At 36.2% G+C, this 23,389-nt stretch overlaps 1 protein-coding gene across 6 annotated transcripts in view; it reads left to right on the forward strand.

The window, feature by feature from the left end:
* ARFIP1 (ADP ribosylation factor interacting protein 1) overlaps nucleotides 1-23,389 on the forward strand; it is a 44,723-nt gene that overhangs the window by 8,164 nt on the left and 13,170 nt on the right. For 4 of the 6 annotated variants that reach the window (XM_061993305.1, XM_061993308.1, XM_061993306.1 and 1 more), the window contains 5 exons: nucleotides 1,739-1,840; nucleotides 10,380-10,488; nucleotides 14,774-14,869; nucleotides 16,359-16,468; nucleotides 21,523-21,744. In XM_061993305.1, coding sequence (XP_061849289.1) covers nucleotides 1,739-1,840; nucleotides 10,380-10,488; nucleotides 14,774-14,869; nucleotides 16,359-16,468; nucleotides 21,523-21,744 — 639 coding nt within the window. The remainder of the gene's footprint in view (nucleotides 1-1,738; nucleotides 1,841-10,379; nucleotides 10,489-14,773; nucleotides 14,870-16,358; nucleotides 16,469-21,522; nucleotides 21,745-23,389) is intronic. The other 2 variants (XM_061993304.1, XM_061993307.1) reach the window with 2 other exon arrangements.

The following is a 23,389-nucleotide window of genomic DNA, read 5'->3' on the forward strand; positions in this document are numbered from 1 at the left end:
TTCTCTGCATGTTGAAATTTTTTTAAAGCTGTGCCTAAATGACTAAGGGAAGTGTTTTATGAAGTACTGGTTTTGAAAGTATTTTTTTCCACATCTTTTAAAGTTAGTTGTAGAGAAGCTTTTGGCCCTCAAAAGGGTCAAATGTATCACCTCAGATGGTATTTTATAGGTATGCATTCATGGACTGTGGTTCACAAATATGGTTTTTCAGAGTGGATTGTCCTTGGCCTTTTTCTTCCTCTTGTCTCTATGGATAAAAGACAGCATTTACTCAGAACTCAATGGACTTGTACCAAATAAAATTAATGACATTTGATTCAAAAGACCAACAGAGGTGAAGTTGCAGCAATTTTCAGTTTTTGGAAGTAGTTGTGGTACTTGTCTTTGAAAGCAATCTGGAGGTTTTACCAGAGGGTCATGTTTATTGGAGCCCACAGACAGTGACTAGTTAGGAAAAAAGCTTGAGAGGTTTCAAAGCTTACTAAGGGGGAAATCTTAGCAATAGGGTATGACACAGAACCTATTCAGAATGATGCAGGTGATCCTGAGTAAGTACTAGTAAAGTATTTGTATTATATGGATAACCTGTAAAAGCTTCACATGTGGTTGGAGAACCTGCCCGTGCTTCAGCCTGATCTCGATTTGGGCATCATTCTGACCCTTTGACTGAAAAGAGCTAGTTCAGTTTTGTTTAGGAGCTTTAAGGGAAAGAAGCACTTTTTCTCAAGTACCCATTGATGATTTACCATGTCTTGCCAGCCTTGCAGAGGATCACAGGCTGGTTTGAAGACAATTTTTATGTAAGCAGTTAAACACTGCTTTGGTTGTGTTTTTCTGTTTTGTTTTTTCTTTTCTTACTGTTTACACTTTAGCTGACTAATGAAGCTGTCTTGCAGAGTTAGGAGTAGCTTTTTGAGAGGGTCCAAATTGTTAATTTCTCTTAGTTTTGGCGAGCATTAGGATGTCATTCCCTCTTCAGGTGCTTGCAAACCACATGCATTTCTTGTGGAAATGTCTCATCTAGATTTAACCTTAAGTTATTCTTGAAAGCAGTGGTTTCACAGCTGCTGCTACAGTTCATAACACAGATGTGTTTTGAAACCAACTTTGGTTCTTGAGTTGCATTTGTGCTTTTAAGTTGTTGTTTTTGCTTTTCACTTTAGATTTACTGCTGTTGACTGAAAGATGCATACCAGCACCTTAGTCAGAAGGTGGCACTATATTATGATAAAATAATAAGCAAGTTAAACTGCTTTAGTTTGGAATAATTACTTTTCTTTTTGTAACACAGGCTTAAAGTCATTACCCTTCTCAAATATTTCTTACTTATTATCTAAGTACATTTTTTTTTTCAGCCCAGCTCACCTGTTTTTAACAGTTTGAGATAATGTAAACTATACTAAGGATCAAGTGCACTCAGGAAATATTTGTCCCCACATGCTTTATTTGTGTTTGGTACCACCCTACTCTTCATATCAGTGGGTTAAATTTTAGTGTTTATTTTCTCTTAGATATTCAAGCTTTAAATTAGTCCTGTCTGAGCTGTGCTAGCAGATTAATATGATTTGAGTATGTGATTAAATGAATGTGTACAGACCTAGTTCATCAGAATATTTACCAATAGGAGCTGGAAATAAAATTAACTGTAATGAAACCTATTTATGCATTAAACATTTTAGTATAGTTCACTAATTGGAGATTTAAAACAAATGCTTACCTATTTCTTTGTGTATTATAGGAAGGTGCAATGGCTCAAGAGTCTCCCAAAAATTCAGCAGCAGAAATTCCTGTGACTAGCAATGGACAGCTGGAAGACTCTCAGGAGCACAGCTTTAACAGAGTAAGAATTTTCTTTGCTGTCTAAAAAGGTACCCTTGTCAGAAGTGCTAAAGTTACAATGTGCACAGCAGACTTCATTTGACATAGTTTTCTAGGGCTTTAATGGAAAACCTCCTTTGAAGCTCAAAGATTATTATTAAAGCTAATGTGATTGCAATAACCTTTTTTCTGTACAAAAGTCATGTTAGTAGTGACAAGCATATCATGAAATAGTGTAAAGGATTGGGTGCTCTTTAATGCATCATCCAAGTGTATGTGCTTCTACATTCTTGTCTCTGATCCTTGAGGATACTGATTTTTAAATCCAATAAATTTATTCATGAAGCAGGACAGCAAACATTTTTAAATCGTGAAACTCAATGCATCTTGTGAATTCAGGCTACCAAATACTAAATATTTTGTGAAGAAATAACATTGTTTGAGGCAAGCTAATTCTAAGGGATACGAAGTTGCGAGACAACATGCCTTTTTAGAAAGTCACTTTCTGATTTGAAATCGTAAACAGGAGAAATAACTTTTCTTATGTTGATGCTGTGAAAAAATCCTACTGTATTGCTGTGTGCTATATAAATGAGACGGAACAAATAAGATGGATTCTGATATATGTTGAAAAATGTTATGCTTCCATAATCATCTGGATGCAGTTTTGAGTTCTTTCCCTTAACCTCGAGGTATTTGACTATCAGTTCTTCTTGTGCCCAGGAGAGGGTGCTATAGTACAGTTTATGGAATTTGGGGTCCTTTTTCTTTCTGTTTTGCTTTTCAGTTGCAAATATGAAGACTAGTGAATTCTTTACATTTATTTGATATCTGTTGAGACTTGAATCTTAAGGAGATGTCTAAGTCTCATGTGACCTTGAGGTGCAGGAGTGTTTCTAAAACAACTACTGAGCAGAGCTTCAGCGTTGTATTCTGTCCTACTAAAATGCTGACTAGAAAAGGGAACCTTCATAGGTTTAAACCACATTACATATACGTCCTGAGTATTGGTAAAATAAGCATCTGCCTAATTTTATCTTCTGGTTTTAGTTTTAATGGAAAAACGCCTTTAAAGGTGATAAATTACTGTGAGCTTCAACTAAAAAAACCCAAAATAGATACTGCACATTGCAATAACGTTTTTTTATGAAAAATACATTAATAGTAGCAAATTTTTTCTGACTATTAAGTAGTGCATTGGGTGCATATAAAACATTAAATATATTAAATGAGCATTGGATGCTTTGTAATGCACAATTTAAGTGTATACACATCTAATTAAGGATTCTAAGCCTTAAGAATACTGATTTTTAATTTAGCAATTTTATTCCAAAACAAGTAAAACATGTAAATGTATGTATGAAAAGTATACTTTTAAATACAAATTTATTGTATTATTATAAATGTTGCTTAAAAATAAGAAAAAATCCTGAAAACAACATCAGAGACCATTTGGCTATGATTACAAGTTAGCTAGCTATGTAGTGAACATGACTGTAAAAAAAGTATAAAACTTTGTGAGATGGAATGTATCCTTCTTAAAGTTCTTATTAAAAAACACTGCACTTACTACTGGTGGGTTTTTTCCTACTTCTTAATGGGCTGTGGTGTTTTTATGAATAGCACTGCAATGAGAGAAGGGTTATGTTTCTTAAGATTTGTCATTCAGCTAAATATACTAATAATGTAATGTAAAAATTAGGATGATGTTTAGTGAAATAAATACTAAATTTATGTGAAGATGTTCAGGCGGTTGATGAAAATACATCTTGAAGTGGTAAGGAATTTCACCTGGAAGTAGAGAGACGGTTCTACTATTTTTTAAGCATGATGACCTTGATGCTGCTATGACTTGGCTGCTAAGTTATCTTTTCTTTGTGCAATTATTGCTCCTTCAGTGGAGTTCATGCAATACTTATTCCGGCAAATGGAACTTGCACTCTTAACTGGGTCAAAGCCCTTGTTCAGTCAAAATATTATCACCTTTTCCAATGGAAAGTGGAAATATTAAGGTAGTTTTTGTCTAGAAGCACATAGAAAAGTTGAAGCAATTTTTTTGCCAGCATGCAAATTATTTTGCTGGCTAGAAGTCAACTATATTTCACAAATTCCACAAAAATGGGTCAAATATTTGGTCAAGTTTAGAAAATTTATATTATGCAAGCATAGTTGAGTTTACTGCTCTAATTATTTTCACAATACTTATTCTGAGATCAATGAGGATGAAGTGCACTTCAGATATTTTTTTGAACTGTCTTGTACAAGTTAACACCTGCATGTGTGACCTAAACTCTGAATATGTGATAGTCAGGGCTTCTTATAAACAAAACAAAGAAAACAAACTTCTTGGAATTAACATGTAGGTCTGTTTACTAATCTGTTACTCTCAAATTCTAATATTTAACTTCTATTCATCTTGTTTTGTTTGTTATTTCTGTTTAATGCTACATTCTCTTTTTTTTCTTGCCAGGTTATTTTTTGTTTTAACCTAAAGCAGTATGCATAGTCCACAAAATTTCTGTGCCAAGTTTTCAGGGGTTGTTTTTTCTTATCAACTTATGGAAATGGCAAGCCAAGTACTGATTTTTTTTTTTTTGGTTTTGAGGACATCGCTTAAGAAAGAGAAAGAAACCATTACCACTTTTTAATCTGTGTTGATGCCACTGTACTCAGTAAGAATACGTGATGGCATTAGAATTTAGAGCAATGTTATTTTACTTTCTTGTTTTCTAACTGTTATTATGAAAGGAACTGTTCATTTAGATGTTGTACGATTCAGATGTAAAGAATAAAACATCATTTATCCTGTATTTTATATTTAGTCTTCTTCAGCTGTTTTGTGACAAATGCTTGAGCAGCTTTGATTGTACATTTTTTATAGACTTGAGTGAAGAGGTAGTTGTACAACATTTTCTTCAGGGTTCTTCAATTACAAAACTAAGTTTTCCTCTGAACTTGCATTCTATTTCATGCTCCTGACAGACCTCATCCATAAGCTGTTCAGGCATGAAAATGCACGTGTATTATTTGTATATATTCAAGCATGCAAAGTATTTAATTTTGCAAGGCACTGCAGCGCAAATGTATTTAACTGAAAATGAGAAGTAGAGTTGCTGCTTCTTTGAAGAATGTCGTTAGTTTTGCAGAATACCAGACAGCATAGATTGACATAATGTCATTTCAGGAGGAGATATATTGGTTCCAGCCTTGTTAGAGTGTGATACAGGACTACTTGATCTTCCTGGTTTGTTATGTTTAAGAAAAAGAATCAAAAGAATATTTATAAAGTAACTTAAATGTTTGCCAAACTGTAAAGTCTCCTTCAGAAATACGCTGCTACATTCTAATTCTATCTTGTTTGTAATAATAAGAGATGCCTGTGGAATTCTGACAAGTTTTGTCCTGCCTGTATGATGGATGGAAGCTTTTTTTTAAACTAAGAAAGACTGTAGCTTCAGTCATCATTGGATGAAATATCTCACGTCCTTTCATTACAAAAAAACTTGATCCAGTGTTTTTCAACTCTCCAAGCTCTGGAACTCCCTTAATCTTTAAAAGTTCTGTGCATAGAATCATTTGCCAATGTTGGATGTTTGTTGATCTGTCTAAAGAGAGGATGTCAGTATTTCCTAATCAAACATGTTGTTCTTGCCACTTTATACAAGGAAACTCAATGTACAAAAATGTCTTGCTGGTTTATAGTATAAGATAATTTATTTCACTTATCTTTGACTTTCAGAACTGTTTTCCTCCCATGCTATTTTAATTATGTGATTTGAATAGTGGTGTTTTAATGTCACTGAGGAGATCGGGAGCTGAGGACAATGGGAAGGATCAAGGAAGTATATTATTCGTAATCTAATAACACACCATATAGTGTGAAAGTTGCATAGGAATAAATGAATCAATAAAGTAGTCTGCCGGTAAAAGATATTCAGGCAGCTGTAAGCTATATTTAACTGTTGTCCAAAATCTTGGTTAAGTTCATATCAGTCTGAGTCTGAAATTTTTGTTCCAATTGTTTCCTTTTGTTTTCAGTATACATTCTTTTCTCTTGGATCTTTTTATACTCTTACAGGCGAAAAATTGCTATTAAACATGTATATTTTATCAGTAATAATCTTGAGGATGCAAGAGAGAAATTAACTTTGTTATGAGTCTTCAATTTGTCATATTAGAATTATGAAACAAACTCTGATATCTGTTGAGTCTAAGTGCATGCATTCCGTATCTTCTGTAATTTCATTGCCAGACTGCACCGATTGTCTTTTGACCTTTTGGGCAAAATTGCCATCCTTGTTATTCACATGCTACCTGAAATATCTGAGTTTCTCTTAGAATTTCCTATACTGACTGGCATAAATATGTTTTACTTTGGGCGACTTTGTTTTAGTTAATGTAGACTGATATAAAATACGTGTCAATTCTAGAAAACTGTTTTTGGGAGATGAAACATAAAAGACCAGTCATCTTTTTGTTGCTGAGTGGTTTGCTTCGTACAGTCTTGAAAACACAAAATATGAACGTTAATGATGAGAGTAGAAGGGAAACTAATTTAAATCTGTGTTGTAGTATGCTGTTAAGTCAGAGGGATGTAGTAGAAGACAGGGTTATCTGAGTGATGAGCAATGTGTTGGAGAAGAGATGTATCAGTCCATTTTGTTTGCCCCTTCAGCACAGATTAAAGCTTTTGGCTCTCCTCCCATTTACTTCTATGATTGAATTTTTATTCGTGTGAGGATCTAGTGGCTTAACTTACAGAAGGTGAGAGCTGAGTGATACTACAGGGCAAAGAGAAGATGCAATGGCTGAAATATGTACAAGCAGCTCCACTTGCGTACAAGTTAGGGTAAGAAGTTAAAGGTCAGAGACAGTTCATGTTATATCTATCTCTGTAACCTTTTCTTTTGTGGGACATGTAATATTTAAACTCAACTTTACAGTAAGATGTGTTGCAATTTTTTCCTAAAGGTAACTCAACTAGTGTTGTTTAAAATGTCATCCATGGTTAAAAAATAAAAAAGCGTATGATTGTTCCTGGTTCCGTTGCTCAGCTTGAAATGGACTGCTTGAACTAACTTTATTCAAGGTAGTAAAAGGAGGTAAAACCACATGTGTAAAACTTCCAGTTGGTAGTACATGAAAGATGTTTAATCATGCATAAGTAACGGATTGACATAACTAAGAAATAAATACAATGAATGAAACAGTGCATTTTGACTAAGTGTTGGCTGGGTATGTTTCTAAGTTTTGCCTAGGTTGGTTTCATCTCTTGGAGAAAAAATACAGTTCTGGTATCTTTCTTCTCTTCATTTTAGATAATTATGGATAGTGTGGATGTGAAGTATCTTTTTGAAAATAGTCTTGTAATTCAGCCAACATTCCTTCATGAACATGTATTCTGAGTGACTTCTTTCCTGTGTCTACTGTCTCAACAGGCTTGATATGTCAAAAATTTGTACTAGATCATGTAGATGATCTCTGTAATAAACGGATGGTTCCCTGTTAGAGTTGCATAGATAAGATGAACCTTGCTAAAAGGTTTAGTTTAATATGGTGATTTGAACTAATTAAAATAGTATTTTAACAAAGGTTTAAAATTATTTAAATTCTGTGTACAATATAGATTTGCACTGTCTTGATTAGACCTAATTAGGCTTACGCAGCTGTGTTATGTATCTATATTTCATGCTTTTGCTGCTTTGAGTCTTCAGCATGCTAAATGGCTGAGAATGGGATAGATTGTCCAACCCTTTGACTTCTTGAGAATCTCCTGGGTTGTAGGGCCTTCTTGCCATTCTAAAGTTGCCTAAGTTGCTGTCATACATTCTATTAAATGTGAAGTTTTGTGCTCGTCTTTTCTTACTCTAAGGCTGTTGCTAAATTACCCTACTTTTTAAATTATTGAAGGGATAAATTGGTTTGTCGGAATGATCACAGATTTTTATGTACTTTTTATCAATGTTTTAGTTAAAAAAAAAAAAAAGACAAGCACAATCAGTTGCAAGAATGACATGTTAAAACCTCAACTTTACATGCAGAAGTGTGAATCTCTGCTGAACAGAAACTTACCTGTTTCTAACAATAAAAAGGTAGTAGTCTGATGATCACTGATTTTGTTTTTATTTTTTAATTGAAAATAACAATTCTGGTCATATATAAATCAACAAATGGTATATTTTTCTTTGAAGTTCATATGGAAAGATATATTTTTTTCAACAGTATATTTCAACTAGTTAATACAGGTGTTTAAAACCAGATTTGAGTGCAGTTCTTTACACTAAACTTTGCCATTTTACTAATGAAAACAGTTTAGCTATTTTTGAACAAATATATGTTTGTGTATGTATACATATGTGTATATTTATGTAAAAAAACCTGATATGTATATATACACAATTGTAGATTTTGGTAATCTTCATGTTACAAATGCCAGGTTTTTATTTAAGAAAAGGATGATTACTTCTGATTTGTTTAACTCTGTAGTTTGTTCAGCCTGTGTTTAGCACCAAATTATAATTAAGTTGGATGTACAGAAATACTGTAATCACTTAAATTTAGATACAAACTTCTGTCTTTACAAAACAGATGTTCTGCATTTTAGCCTTAAATATAGATGAGTGCTTAGTTTCCTATTGCAAATGTGCTTAAGCAGGTTGGCTGTCTACATTTGTTTGGCTATAGATTCAGATATTTCTGAATGTTCCAAGATGCCTTCAGGAAAAAAATTGATGTCATGTCTTTTTTGTTAAATCAGTGCATCTTCTCTGCAATCTGATTATCCTTTTTGAAGTCTATCTGCTCTTTTCAGCACCTAGGGACTTGCTGTCTTTTGAGTCACATGGAATCTGTTACATGAACTAAGTTGAAGCAAAGATTTTCCAGCATACCACCAGTTGTGGGTGCTTAAAAGGAAACACCACTGTTGTGAAGACTGAAAACAGTATTTATCCAACGTTGTGATATGCTCAGTTTGTGAGAGCAGGTTCTGCACATGACTAGTATTTGTTGTTCATGCTCTTTATTCTTCCTTTCTTTTGCATAAACACACAAATACACAAATGTAGTATAATCTGTTACTAAGGAGACAGTTAATGCGAGTGAAATTATGGCTACAGTAATTGATTATTCTGATTGCGGTAACATCTTGGGTTTTGATGTCAATGAGAATTCTGTTCTGCTGGTATTCATACGTTTGTGGCTCTTCCTATTTTCCTCCTTTCAGGAGTGACACTTACCCACTAACTTGCTTCTGGTTTATTGATCGAGTGACTACAGTAGTATGTCTGCAGGGACTGGATTTTAAAGGTCGTGTTTTCTTTGTAATTGGAAGCATTGCATAAATCATAGTTACTACACATGTCCAGACACTGACATCTTAAAGCTACGTATAGTTTTTTCTCTTCAAATTTCACTATTGCTACTCAATACTTCTTAATCTCTTTTGCCTCTGTATGGAAGCAGAAGGGATGCAAGACAGTATCAGACTCCAGAAACTGACTGTTTTCTAATTTTTTGATGCTTAGGTTTTTGTAAGTGTATTTTACCTTTTTTTCTACTTCCAGAGTAGCTTTTCACTCACTTTTTACTTTTATGAATTAGTAGTTTTAAATTGCATTGAATACCTGAACATTTTTTAAAACACTAAATATATTCTAAAACACTAGAGGCTTAAACTTCAATCAGAGGGCTGAAAATGTAGTCCAGGAAAACTTTGGGAGCAATTTGTAGAGGTGGGTAAGATAGCAAAAATGAGCATTAGAATAGTATATGAATTAGAGTGTATGAATTCATTCTTCTGTAATAGACTTGCATTGAGAATTTGAGAATGCTTCAGTTGCCTGAAAGTTAACTGTAGTAGACAGTCTAGCTCTCAAAGATCAAACAAGGTGATCTCCAGCAATTTTAAATGAATACGTTTCAAAAACAAATGTAAGTAAATGGTAACTTTGTGCTGTGAGCACTTGCGGTGAAGAGTAGGTGCTCAGAAGGAAGATGTTTAAGTGGTGCCTTTCTGGATGTTTCTCCTGTGTCAAATAGTAAAGAGATGTCATGTGTGATTTGTAGAAATTTAGGTTGCTGTGAATTTTAAAGCTATTTCTTCCTTAGAATGAAATATATTTGCTTATCTTTAACATGAAAGTTGCTTCTCCATTGGCCTGTAAAATGTTGTCAGCTTTTTCTCTTAGATGGCTCTGTACTCCAATGGAGTGTTTTTACTGGAAACATTATTAAATTGATGTTGTTGTTTGAATTAACTTCACATAACAGGATATTGCAGGCCACATTTTTGGTAACTGGTACTCAAAGAGATAACATTCCAGTTGTTCATCAATATAAAAAAACTATTCTAGAATAAATAAGCAGGCTGTGTTTACAGTGTTTCTGATTCATTTATGTTTTATTTGTGCATTGTAGTAGAATGCTGTGACACCAGTGAAGGCGATCCAGGCTAAAGGCAGAATTATCTGCCTGAGAGCTGCTGAAATTGCGTTATGATACTTTTGAGTCACTTTTTTTTTTAACGTTAACTTTCTGGTTTTATTCAATTTTTTTCCAAGGACTTGAAACGTTCCTTACCAGTTGGACTTGGACTTTCTGAAACCAAAATAACATCTCATGGCTTTGACAGCACCAAAGAGGGAGTCATTGAGGCAGGACCATTTCCTGGTAAAGACAACTGCTTTTTTTGTCCTCATTTTTCTATTTAAAATCTTTAGGCATATTTTTGTATGGTCAAGCATACAAAGTTCTGTAGCTACTTTTAACATTTTAGTGTTAATGTACACACTGAGATGTGCATTAGTGGCAACTTGTTCATTTTCTCTGATCATTGAATCACAGTGTGGTAGGCTTGGAAGGGGCCTCTAGAGATCATCCAGTCCAACCCTCTGCTAAAGCACGTCCACCTTGATCAGGTCACACAGGAATGAGTCCAGGCAGGTTTTGAAAATCTCCAGAGGAGACTCCACAACCTTCCTGGGCAGCCTGTGCCAGGGCTCCCTCACAGCAAAGAAGTTTCTCTTCATGTTCAAGTGGAGCTCCCTGCGTTCCAGCTTGTGCCCGTTACCCTTTGTCCTGTCACTAGACAGTGCAGAAAAAAGATTCACCCCATTGTCTTAACACTCACCCTTTAGGTATTTATAAGTGTGAAGATCCCCCTATCATGGTTTAGGCCTTTCTAGGAACAAAGGACCATAATCAGCCGTAAGTACCAAGGGCCTTTGGAACTCTCTCAGAACAGGGAGGGCTCAATTACCACTTATGGTCCCAGGCAAGACAGACAGATCTATTCAACTTGGGGAAGAAAACATGAATTAATTTAATCCACCAACAACCAGAAAGTATAAAAACCAAAACTATAACAAACAAAAAAACAGCAGTGGTATAATGATGTGGAACACAACTAGCCCTTTTAAGATCATCTTCTCCGCACCCCTCTCCTCTTCCTGGGCTCAGAGCCCTGATCCTGGTGTCTTTATCTCCGCCTCCTGCCTATGCCTGAGCGGTATGGGGGGCAGGGAATGGGGGTTGCAGTCAATCTATTCCTGATGGCTCCTGCTGCTTGCCTTAACTCAGGGCAGGCAGACTCCTTGGCAGTCCTCCCTGCTCCACTGCTGGATCCCTCACATGCCAGTTGACATGAGTTCATCCTCAGGGCTGCAGCTCTTCTCTACCTCCTGTGTGGGTCCGCTCTGCGGCCCGCAGGCTCTCCAGCATGACTTGCGCCATGGCCACCTCCTCATACAGTCTCTTGCCTATCCAGGCGCACTCACCTGGAGCTGCTGGTGGCTCTCGGTCCTGTCATTGCCTTGCATGGGTTGCAGGGGTACAGCCTGTGTTCTCACTACAGGTTGCAGAGGGGTCTCTGGTCTGATGCTCCTCCTTCCTTCCTCTTTCTCTGACTCTGGGGTCCGTGTGGTTGCCTTCATCTTCCTCCACCTCCTCTGCTGCTGCAAATTTCGTTTCTTAAATAATGATGGCAGAGGCACCTGATTGGCCTGGCCAGGATGGAGGTGAATCCACCTCAAAGCTGAAGGAAGTTTCAAGAACTGTTTACAGGGACAGCACTGCAGCTCCTTCTTCCTGTTACCAAGCAAAAAGTGACTCCACACAAACCTGTGACATCTTTCCCTCTCAGCTTTCTCTTCTCAAGGCTAAACAGCCCCAGGTGGTCTCGCAGCCTTTCCTCACAGGAGAGATGTTCCAGTCCCCTGATCATCTTGGTAGCCCTCCACTGGAGTTTGTCCAGAAGATATGCTACTCTTGGACTGGATGCAGGACTCCAGATGAGGCCTCACCAGGGCAGAGTAGAGGGGGAGCAGTACCTCCCTTGACCTGCTGGCCACACTCTTCTTGATGCATCCCAGGATGCCATTGGCCTTCTGGCCACGAGGGCACATTGCTGGCTCATGGTTAGTTTAGTGTCAACCAGAACTCCCAGGTCTCTCTCTGCAGAGCTGCTCTCCAGCAGGTAAGCCCCCAGCGTGTACTGGTGCCTGGAGTTGTTCCTCCCCAGGTGCGGACTCTGCACTTGCCCTTGTTGAACCTCATGAAGTTCTTTTCTGCCCAACTCTCAATCTGGTTAATATCTTGCTAAATGGCAAGCCCAGTTGTCTTGGGATTCGGCCACTCTTCCCAGTTTTCTGTCATCAGATGAGGGTGTACTCTGTCCCTACATCTAGGTAGATTCATCCTTATAGCTAGGTTGTTAAAATGGAGAATATATGCTACTCTCCTTTTTTTTGTTTTTTTTGTTTTTGTTGTAATGCATATATTACTTTCTATTTAATTGTTAGGAATGATAATGCATTGAATCTCTTTTTCCAGGTATTACTCAATGAAAAAGTGTCTGTTCTCATATGTTGTCAGCACAGAGTTGAAGTTGTTTGTAGCAGAAGGATTTTAATTAATTTTTAATTCACTACGCAAGTATTAATATTTTTTAGAGAATCAAAGCTGCTATTAAACAATGAGAAATATAAAGTGATAAGTAAATAATGTCAGTGTTTCACATCTATCTAAAAACAGTAGAGTATCATGATGTAGTATATGATATTTTAATGAATATTGTAGCTTTGACAGTTTCTGAGTTTGAAATGGTTTGAAACAGACTCAAATGAGCAGCTGTGAAAATAAGTCTCTTTGTAGACATAGGTTTAATTTGCATTTTGCTTCATTTCCTGTTTAGTAAAATTCTGTACTAATGGAAACAGTGATTTACATGCTGTACTCTACATATATTACAAAGTGAATGCTGTGGTTTCTTTCAGTCTTTGAAATTAGAAAAATATCTATCTAAAAACAGACAGATGTTCTACTGCTCAACTTTCTTGCCTTTTTGTATTCTATTATCAGGGTAACTGTTACAACTGGTAAGCTGTAAGGGGAAAAAGTGTCTTAAGATGTGTTTAAAGCTACACTAATACGTTTAAAATACATAACCTTCTAGAGAGTATTTGTACACAAATGATGAGCTTTGGACATATAATTTTTACCACTTTAGATATCAGAGTTTTCCTCAAAGGATATTTTCTTCAGATTTTTCCTAATACTCTGAACAAATCCGAGAGGTGAGAGAACCTAAGTTGTCTTATGAATCTATGCACAAAAGTAGAATGATTGTCCTATTTCTAAAAATTCTTTTTCTCCTGACCAAGTATCCTTATTAGGGCTTCATTTTTGAATGAAGACAATAGTGGAGGGAGAAAGGGATTTTAGTGTTTGGGGGGTGTTGTATGATGAAGTGTGCATAAGGCTGCATTAATACTCTGTCAAATGATAAGGATTTCTTTTAACTACTTGTCTTGGCTAGCTTGCTGACGTGATTCAGTCTTTAGGCCTTTACTAGGATCTTGCAGTCAAACTTTTATGCCTGGATGAATGCAGTCACAGCTCTTACGCAATGTGTCGCTACAGAAGGACACAAGAAGTGAGCTTTCTGTCTTATTTTCTATACGCAATTGGATCCAAATCGTTGGATTCACATATCTCATGTTAGTAGTGCTCTGTAGTATGTTTAAAGGGCAAAAGTGGATTGCTGAGTGTTATTTTTAGTGTTACTGATATATTTTGTTGAAGTTGCTAAAATTTAGATTTGATTTACTCTCCCCTAGCATCTTGTTGTCCCTGAAGTAACTGTGCAACAAAAGTAATAAAAGCTTCCCTCCATTATGATGGTTAGTTAGGACTACCAAGAAAAAGCTCATTTGTTGACTTTTTAAATCCTGAAAATTGCTAAGTACTGTCACTTCACTTTTATGTGTTATAAAAGAGTGACAAAGCTCCCAAAAGCATAATCCTGAAACAGAACACACATGGTGCAGCTCATTTAAAGTTGGGCTTTTTTTTTTTTTTTTGATACAGAGAACAAGCAAGTGCTGTAGAATCTTTCTTTTGGGAAGGAGATTACACACCTTAACAGCTAATGGCTTGTGTGATCTTCAGGATAGCTTATTGCTCTGTGTTCACAGAGACTTAGGAGCAGATGTTAATCAAGCATATCTGAAATTGGCAGAGATTTCAGAGCTTACTTCACCCCTTAGTGCTGTGAGTACCATTCAGTAGCAGTGCAGAGTGAAATCTACCTAGACCTGAAAGGTTTCAGCTGTATAAGCTGTATATAACAATCTTTTGTGCTGTTTTCTGTTGCTAGTATATACTTCACTGATGAAGCTGTCAATTGTTTTGATTACTCTTCCAAAAAAAAAAAAGCTTGGCATCACAAGAAAATGATTAAATCATGAAAACTTGGAGTACTTCACAGGAACAGCTGCACTTCTTAAAGTATTTCCATTAGAAATTCCAGCAACTTTTCTGTGAGTGCTTCTACTTTGTGTTGCTGAAGCAAATGTTTCTTTATTTTGGAGAAAACCAAACCCCTAACTGTGTAGAAGTGTACATTGCCTTCTAAGATAAGATGATTTATTTTCATGATTAAATTTCACCTTTTCAGGTTCCTCAGCATCACCCAAATCATCTGTTATAACTCCTAGCAGTGCAGCAGCTAGCAGACTGGCTGGACAAGGTTGTGATTTAATTATTCCCACAGGTATCATAGCACTGAACGGATAACGCCCTTGTCTCTGCCGACACTGTACTAACTCCTCCATGTCTCTAGTAACTTTATTTACAATTAGTTCAAAGTATAAATTAACATGGGTGTTTGGTGGCTCTCATATCTGGCTTGTAACAGTTCACTAAGTAATCTCTGCCTCCTCTTCTTTATGCTTTTTGCTCTATAGAATTTTAAATATAATCACCAAATATTAATAATAACAAAGAGTAGCTAAACTGAGTAACCAAAATCTTGTACTTAGGTTAAAGCTGAAACTTGCGGTGGGTTTTTTTTGCCAAAATGATCACATTCCAGTAGAATAGAGTATGAGGTGGCCATTAGGAATTCACAACACCCAAACTAGGCTTTGCCACTTGACTCATTTTGTGCCTGTGGGCAAATTACTTAATATCTTTGTCTGTTTCCTCCTATATAAAAGGAGAAAACCTATTCGGTTACCTCATAAGGGTGTTGAGAGGATTAATTGCTTAATGTTTGCACAGCATTTTGGAGACGTAAAGAACATAGTAGAGCGTGATGCTAAAGGAGTATCTTGAGGCATCTGTATAGACTCTTTTTCCAAACCCTTATTTACATAAATAACCTGGCAAGGCTAAGGTGACTCTAAGTAGCAGTAGGGATTAGAGACAGGAGTAGTCAAAACTATACATGAATAAATTAAATATTGCTTGGTGGTAGTGCTTCACAGTTCTTACTGTTTAGCATATTAGGAAATATTTTTTTTAAATTAAAACTTTAGAATCCACATGATCTCAGAATTACACAATCTAAAGGGTTAGAAGGGACCTCTCTGTACAAGCTTGAAAATGCTAAGTGTTGTCAATTAGTGTGTAGTGATTAGCTCCCTGTATTTTAGTTTGTTGCTTCAAATCTTTAATTTGTTGCTGTTTTTATACTGATGTTTTGTAGAATTAGTTATTCCTAATACAATGAGCTAATAAAGATGAAATAAATAATTTAGATACTGACCGAACACATCTTCAGGAAAGGATGATGTTCATTGGAAAAGATGAAAAAGCCTGTTTCAAAATTCATTAGTTACACTCTATGGCAACATTTTTTATATGCTGGTAATTTTCATTTAATGGTCTTCCGGGTTGTTTACAGACTTTTAGATAAATCCAAGACGATGTTCAACAGTTGGAATTTTAAAATGTAGATTAAGTGATAAACATGTCTGAAAAGCTGTTTTAAGGTTACTTAGTGAAAGTGTGCATTCAGGTGAGCTCTCTTCAGTTGATTACTACATTAAATACTGAGATATATACACTCTTGACATCAATTTTAAAATAACACTCTCATTCTGGAATTGATGTTGAAAATCTGCGTATTTGTCTAAAGTTCTTACTGCTACCTTGCTCTGCTTTTGCATGTGCAGTTGCTCAAATCTTCCATACTTCCTATTAATCCCTTAAAAGAGAAAAAGCTAAGGCCTTGAAGATTTCCTTTGTGTCTGACATAGGGGGCAGAGCTCAGCAGAAGAGTGGACCTGTTGTGTTGGCAGATGAAGTAAAGAATCCAGCAATGGAGAAGTTGGAATTGGTGAGAAAGTGGAGCCTGAACACTTACAAGGTATGCAAGCATATATCTCTGTGTGTATGTATTCTAGAAATGCATTTACTACTCAATTGGTCTAAAGCTTTCCAAGTATTGTCTTATTATGCGAAAGTAACTTCTTGTTGCAGTGAGCATAAGCAAGACTGTGTAGGGAAGGCTTAGTTTTCTTCCAAATATAGGTTGTTTGTGAGCCTCTTTAAATCCCTGCATTTACATAGGTATTATTGATTTAACAAGGTAAAGGATGTCCCATTTCTAATATCCCACTCAACAAACAGAATGTAGAGATTTCAGCACTAATGCTTGTAATCAAATCTTTTTGCTATCTGAGTTGATCACTGGTAGAATAAAATTTTAGCTGATGGGGAAAAATTCAGGCCCATCTGCAAGTTCCATACTTGTTCATTACTATTCTAATGGTTTTGATCTGCCTTGGCTGGTTGCTTTTTCTTAGCGTAGGAATTGTTGCTTCAATTTGTGTGTATTTTACTCTATGGTGCTTCTTTGTGATCAATTGGAATTTGATGAAATGAAAAGAATAACAAAAGAATAAAGAAAAGCTGCTTAAAGCACACTAGTTTGCCAGAAGTGACTCTTCTTAAAAAAGACATAAGATAACAGTTATCAGGGAATATATTACTGGCAGGACTTTTAGACAAAGAGCAGGTTTGAAAAATAGCTTTTTCAAACGTGCCTGCAGCTTAAATGACAGAGGAGGGTTGTGCATCAGTGAGATCTACATCAAACTGCGAAGAAATCAAGAATCTTTGGAAAAATTCCCTTTCAGTGTTCTGAAGTCTGATGAAGACTTTCCTCCACAGTGAGGATGGGAAGCAGGGATGGAGATATTCTACCTCCTAGTAAATGCTTATGCTGTTCTTTGTGTTAGAATCGGTTGTTTGCATATTTTTAATGTGTAATTAATGGACTTCTAGAATTTAGACTTTTCTTGCAATCCAAATTTTGTAGCAACTACAGAAGTCTGTCAGCTGCTCCTGGAGTAGTGGTCCAACCAAAAGACATGCTATTCGACTGAAGATGTTATTTTAAATTCTCTAAGAAACATTGTTCAGATGGAACCTGCTGCATCACAGCTTAATAGAAGAGGACTTGACCTTATTCTCTTTTTGGTGCCTTGATTTAGAAAACAAAGCCAAAAAAATCCCCTTGTCTAAGTTGCAGAAATATTGCAAACCCACTAGCAACAGCCAGGGGACTAGTGAAAGATAATAAGAGAAGTGACCTTATATCCTTGTTTAGAGTGTTATTTCATTGGCAGTGATCTTTGCAAAGTCTGGATTTCTAGATTTGTTTCTTGGCTTAAACCTTCCATTCTCTGAAATCTAGAATCCCACTAGTTATGGCACAGTAAACAAAGGCTAGCACTTTCAAAAAACTAAATAAATCTCTTTTCTGGAAATGTATAATCTTGAAGTTGTTTCCCAAATACACTTAGGGAGATAGATCAGTTATGATCTTTCTAGAGTCCCATACTTAGGTCACGTATGACCTCTGTTTTGGAGGAATGGGATTGTTCAGAGAGTTTATGAATTCTTTCTGAGTTGAAGGAGCATTATGCAAATGTCCCTGGAGATGCCATACTTTTGAAAACACCTTAGATGTAGACTACGTACAAAAAGTGTATTTAATTAGATTAAGGAAAATATTTCCACTTTTGGATATACTGGCTTGCTTTGGTTTAGGAAGGTCATGAGAAGTCGCTTCTTGTAGTAGCTAATTGATCATAGAAGATACAGAAGTAAAGAACTGGAGTGAATGGTTAAGGGGAAGGTCAGCAGTTGAACCTCGCAGAGCTGATATCCCTGCTTTTCACTGTACCAGACATTAACCTGCGAGTGGAGTTGGTGGTAAAATTTGCTGTTAGGAAGTTCATTTGGAATCTGACATAAGTAGTTGCTTTGTCATGGCGTCTGTATTGGAGGCTGTGAAATCTAAATTATCGGATACATTATCTGAGAGTAAATGATTAAGTATACCTTCATATATTTGGAGTACCTTGCTGCTTATCCCTTACGCATTTCTGTGAATGACAGACAGTTGCTTTTGTTATCTCCCATTTTTATTTCTGTTTTAAGGAACTGTTTCCAAATCAAAATCACGGGAGGTTAAAGCTTCATCTTCCTTAGGAGGAAAGGCTGCGGAAACTGGGACTAGTCTAGAGAAGAGGAGACTGAGGGAGCATCTCATTCATATTTACATATGCCTAAGTAGTGGATGTCAGGAGGTTGGGGCATCCGTTTTTTCAATGGTATCTAGCAACAGGACAAGGGGTAATGGGATGAAACTGGAATACAAAAAGTTCCATTTAAACATAAGAAGAAACTATTTTACTCTGAGGGTGACGGAGCAGTGGCACAGGCTTCCCAGGGATGTTGTGGAGTCTCCTTTCTTGGAGATCTTCAAGACCCTCCTGGACATGTTCCTATGCAACCTGATCTAGGTGAACCTGCTTCTGCAGAGGGTTTGGACTAGATGATCTCTAAAGGTCCCTTCCAACCCCTACCATTCTATGATTTTATAAAAACTGGTTATGTATCTTGCTTAACAATAAGTTTTCATAGACTATATGTAGCTTTTTCCCATAATTTATGAATTTATAAGACTATCCTGTTGCCTTTCATCTAGAGTCCCTCTCAGTTTTCTCCAGTCTTATATTCCCTCATAATCATGAGTTTGCATCAAAAGAAATTGCTGTTCTTTCTACCATCTAGTGGCAAGAGATTTTCCTATTCTTTCCCCCTCCCCTGCTTCCTCCCTTTACATAAAAGGGGTCTAGCAAAAAAGACATAGACACAAGAAAGTTGTGACTCTTCTTGGCTTTCAGCAGTTCTAATAAAAAGCTTATCTTATATTTTTCAAAATATTGAGGGAGAAAAGAACCTTTTGTACCTGTTTTACAAGCCTCTCTTCAATGCCATTCTTCTAGTGGAACTTTCATTTGAGACATGTCCAGTAATGCCTCCATTCATCTTTTAACACAGTCAATTTAAAATCAGTTTCTCTTAAATGTTTTACTCGGTTATTTCTTTGAAGGAGACCTTTTTCTAAGCTTTCCCTTGTGTAACTTTTTTTTATTGTGGATGTGGTCATATTCAGGACAGCATTCTTTAATAGATACTCTTTTAGAACAAAAAAGGAATTAATATGTGAAATTTCCTTATTTCCTTGTGACAATATACAGCAATTTGTGTATCTGTACTAGTCCACTTAGAACATGAGTAAATAAAAATAAATGGGTGCATTTTCTTTCTCAGTTATTCTTGTTCAATTTTACAAAGTATACAGTGTAATTCTTTCCAATTACTAGTTTTTCCTCACTTGTCACTACTGTGGTTTTTCAGGTATTTTGCCATAAGTTCTGAAGCAAATATTCCTTGGTGAAAATAATTCCTGCCTTTGTAATTTATTCCTGCTTCCAAAAATTTTACCATCCACAATTTTGTCTTCAAGATTTTTCTTCTGCATTTACATAGGAGGATGTGTGTGTCAGCTATTTTGGAAAGCAGACAAATTTCGTCCATCAGTTCCGTAGATCCTAGTGAAGTGCTTCTTTATACTCTGCCTATGCTCATTGCTAAGCTGTAGTTTGCAATTTCTATACTACCAAAGTTGTATTCTGTGTTGATGTGACTTGTTATGTTCTCCTAAATTTCTGATTTGTCAGACAAATGTCTCCTAAGTTAACTGTGCTCTTCCTTGGTCTTTGATTGAATCTAATGAAGTCGTGCAAATTTTCTGTACCTTCTAGTGTAAAGCTTACGATCAACTTGTTCTATTTAATCATTCCTGAGTATTTCCTGTGCTTCTGTCTTAAATTTAGGAAAGGCATAAAAGTTCTAGCAGGCTAAAATCTTTTGGATGTAAATAAAGCCTGGATTAAACTAAAGACGTGGGAAATCCAGTGCTGTGATGTATCTGGGGAATATGATTTAAAATAGGTTTGGGCATTATTTCACCTAACAAAATTGCAGTGTTGCACTTAGGTTAACTACCCTAAGAGTAATTGCAGACTTTACTAGCTTCATTTCCCTGTAATTCTTCTGCTTCTAGCAGTAATTCTTCATATATGTAACTTGGTTATCTCCTCACCTCTTGGGACTACAGATTAACTTCAAGTACCTTAGTATAACAGTAAATAATTCCTGCCTTCAGTAGAGATACCGTATAGCTTTGCTACACATCTGCTTTGCAAATGGCTTCTCCTTTGTTTCAGTCAAGGGAAACCCTAATGTGCATCTTGGGAGGCTCACTTCCAAGCTGGGCTCAAATCTCTGGCAGAGAAGGGGTCACAGATAAGCAGAATGTGGTAGCAGCCCGAGCTGTCACAGCCATTGATGGGTGAAAGTGTCTACAGCCTTGTAAACGCACTGCTCACTGTTAATGAACTGTGAATCCGAATTTGTGACAGAAAAAGTAAGTCTTTCTGAGACAATCAGCTCCTTTTTATAGATGTGTAAATAATAAGAAATGCATTTTAATAATCTTATGCATTTCTCAGTAGGAGATCCTGGTTACAAAAATGTACTGAAAACCACCCTTGCCACCCAGCTCCCCACCTGCCAGCACCTCCCCCCACCAAAAAAATGGCAACAACCAAATGCCGTTTTTTGAGAACATAACATGGATGATCTGGAATTGGATGGTTGGTAGACAAAGCGCAAAACATCACTAACTAGATATTTTTATGCAGAACTATAATACTCCCATTAACTGACTTCAATGCGGTAGGATAAATTGCTTCTTCTAACTTAATGAGATTCACCAAACCTAAAAAGAGATAAGTGTTCTTTTACTTGAGAAACAATTAGTTATGCTCTTGATTTGGTAACTTGAATATTCATCTTAGTAGGAGTTGAGACTTGTCCAGCTGTTCTTGCTGAGTCCTGATAAACTTCTAAAGAGTGTGTTGTTTTTTTCAATTTGTTGTGCAAACTAATATTGGGAGGGGTGATTGTGAAAGAATTGTCCCTTGAAGCTGAAAATGGGTGTATGCTGTATTGTCTTGAATATATTTGATTCTTTATAATTTCTCCCTTTTTCTTCCCCAGTGTACACGTCAGATCATCTCTGAAAAATTAGGTCGTGGCTCAAGAACAGTAGACCTGGAACTAGAAGCTCAAATAGATATATTGAGAGATAACAAAAAAAAATATGAAAATATCTTGAGACTAGCACAGATGCTGTCCACACAACTCTTCCAGATGGTACATACCCAAAGGCAACTTGGAGATGCATTTGCTGACCTGAGTTTGAAATCATTGGAACTTCATGTAAGACTTTTATAGTGTTAAATAAAATGACAGAGCTGAAGATAAGCCAATTGACTCATGCAGGATGTACAGTAGTTAGCAACTACTTTCAAAAGCATTGTAGTTAACAGTATATTACACACTCTTTGTGATAAAAGCTTCTGTAATTCACTTAAAACTATAGGAAATTAATGAAATTACTGTAGTTCTTTGTTTCTTAAATGTTTGCCTTTGGTTGGTGGTTGGACTCAAGAGCTGACAACTTCTCTTTGTTTAGAAAATGCATTTTACTATTGGTTTTGCTTCTAATGAAATGTTATCCAACTGTTCTACAGTGTTACGTTATTTCAGTTACAGGATGTCTTTGGGGAATATGCCTGGGAGTAAGTAGGACAGGACACATGACTTTACTTGTGCACAGTGAATATGAGTAAATTATTTTTCTGTAGCGTATTTGATCATTGAGATTTCATCTCCAACTCCTTATTTAATCAGAATTCTGTTTCTCATAGGACTAATCTGTATTCTTACCATATTGGGAGTTTCTGAGCGGGAGTGACAGCTGCATTTGGGTTCTTGAGAGTCCTTGGTTTATATGTTTGTGTAAGACTGGCACTTGTTGCTGGTAATAAAACTGTCTGCTGCACAGAGAGAATGTAGACATTGCATAGAAAACAATAGTTGATTTGCTTCTGTGTTGATTATTCTGTACTTCCTAAGTTAAAGCGATTTGATATTGCTACTGGTCTTTTGGAAAACCTGTATTAATAGGTTTAATTCCCTAAGACCGTGGCTGATGAAACAGCTCAAATTACCTTTGTGATTATTAAATTTAAAACCTGTCTCTTTTTTTTTTCCATTTCATGATTGTCTATTCCCACTGAGTTCTAAGGGAGGAGGTGGAGTTCATGCTAGCCCAGAGGAACCTTAACTGATAGCTAGCTGAAAAAAAAGGCTCCTGCACTGGATTAAAGGAATTTTTAATATTACAATCTGACAGATGAAGATCTGTGAAAGTAGAGCGCTTTGAGCAGTTAAGAAATGAAGTAATCTGCTAAAAGTTTTTAATAATGTTTATTCCTGACAAAAATATCGACATGTGGTTTGTGGCCAAGCTTAGCAACTGTTACAAAGTCTGTGCTGAAGCTGGATGTTTCTTCTGAAACTTGGATTAAATCTGGCATTTTGCTCATTTAATGAATGCTTTGGGATTTTTTCCATGAATAGCTTGTAACTTCTAATGGGATACTGATCTTCCAGGTTCTTCTTTCAGCATCTTGTACTGGTCTTGGAATTTGTTTCAGTTATTCATCTCCTGTGTAGACTATTGAATGGGGCTGTTGAAAATCAAATAAAGGTTTCTGCTGCTGTAATAAAAGTTATCTAACCTTTGCCTCTTGGAGACTTGCCTGACGTTTGTCTCTTTCCTCTTTGTGTTTTCCCTTTGTTTAACCTGTAGTGTATTATCATCTATAGTCTGGCCTGATCATCTTGGATGATTGTTTAGCATTGTTGCCTCTAAAACTTATGCCAGACTAAAAGTAACATTTCTTAATAGTTAGTCTTTAATGTGTAATGTGCTAACAGTATATAATTTTTTTTAATTATCCAGCCTACCAAAACCCACACCACTTCATAGAGTAATATTTCTTATTTTATACATAAC

This window comes from Colius striatus, chromosome 3, assembly GCF_028858725.1.
Source record: "Colius striatus isolate bColStr4 chromosome 3, bColStr4.1.hap1, whole genome shotgun sequence".
NCBI lineage: Eukaryota > Metazoa > Chordata > Aves > Coliiformes > Coliidae > Colius > Colius striatus.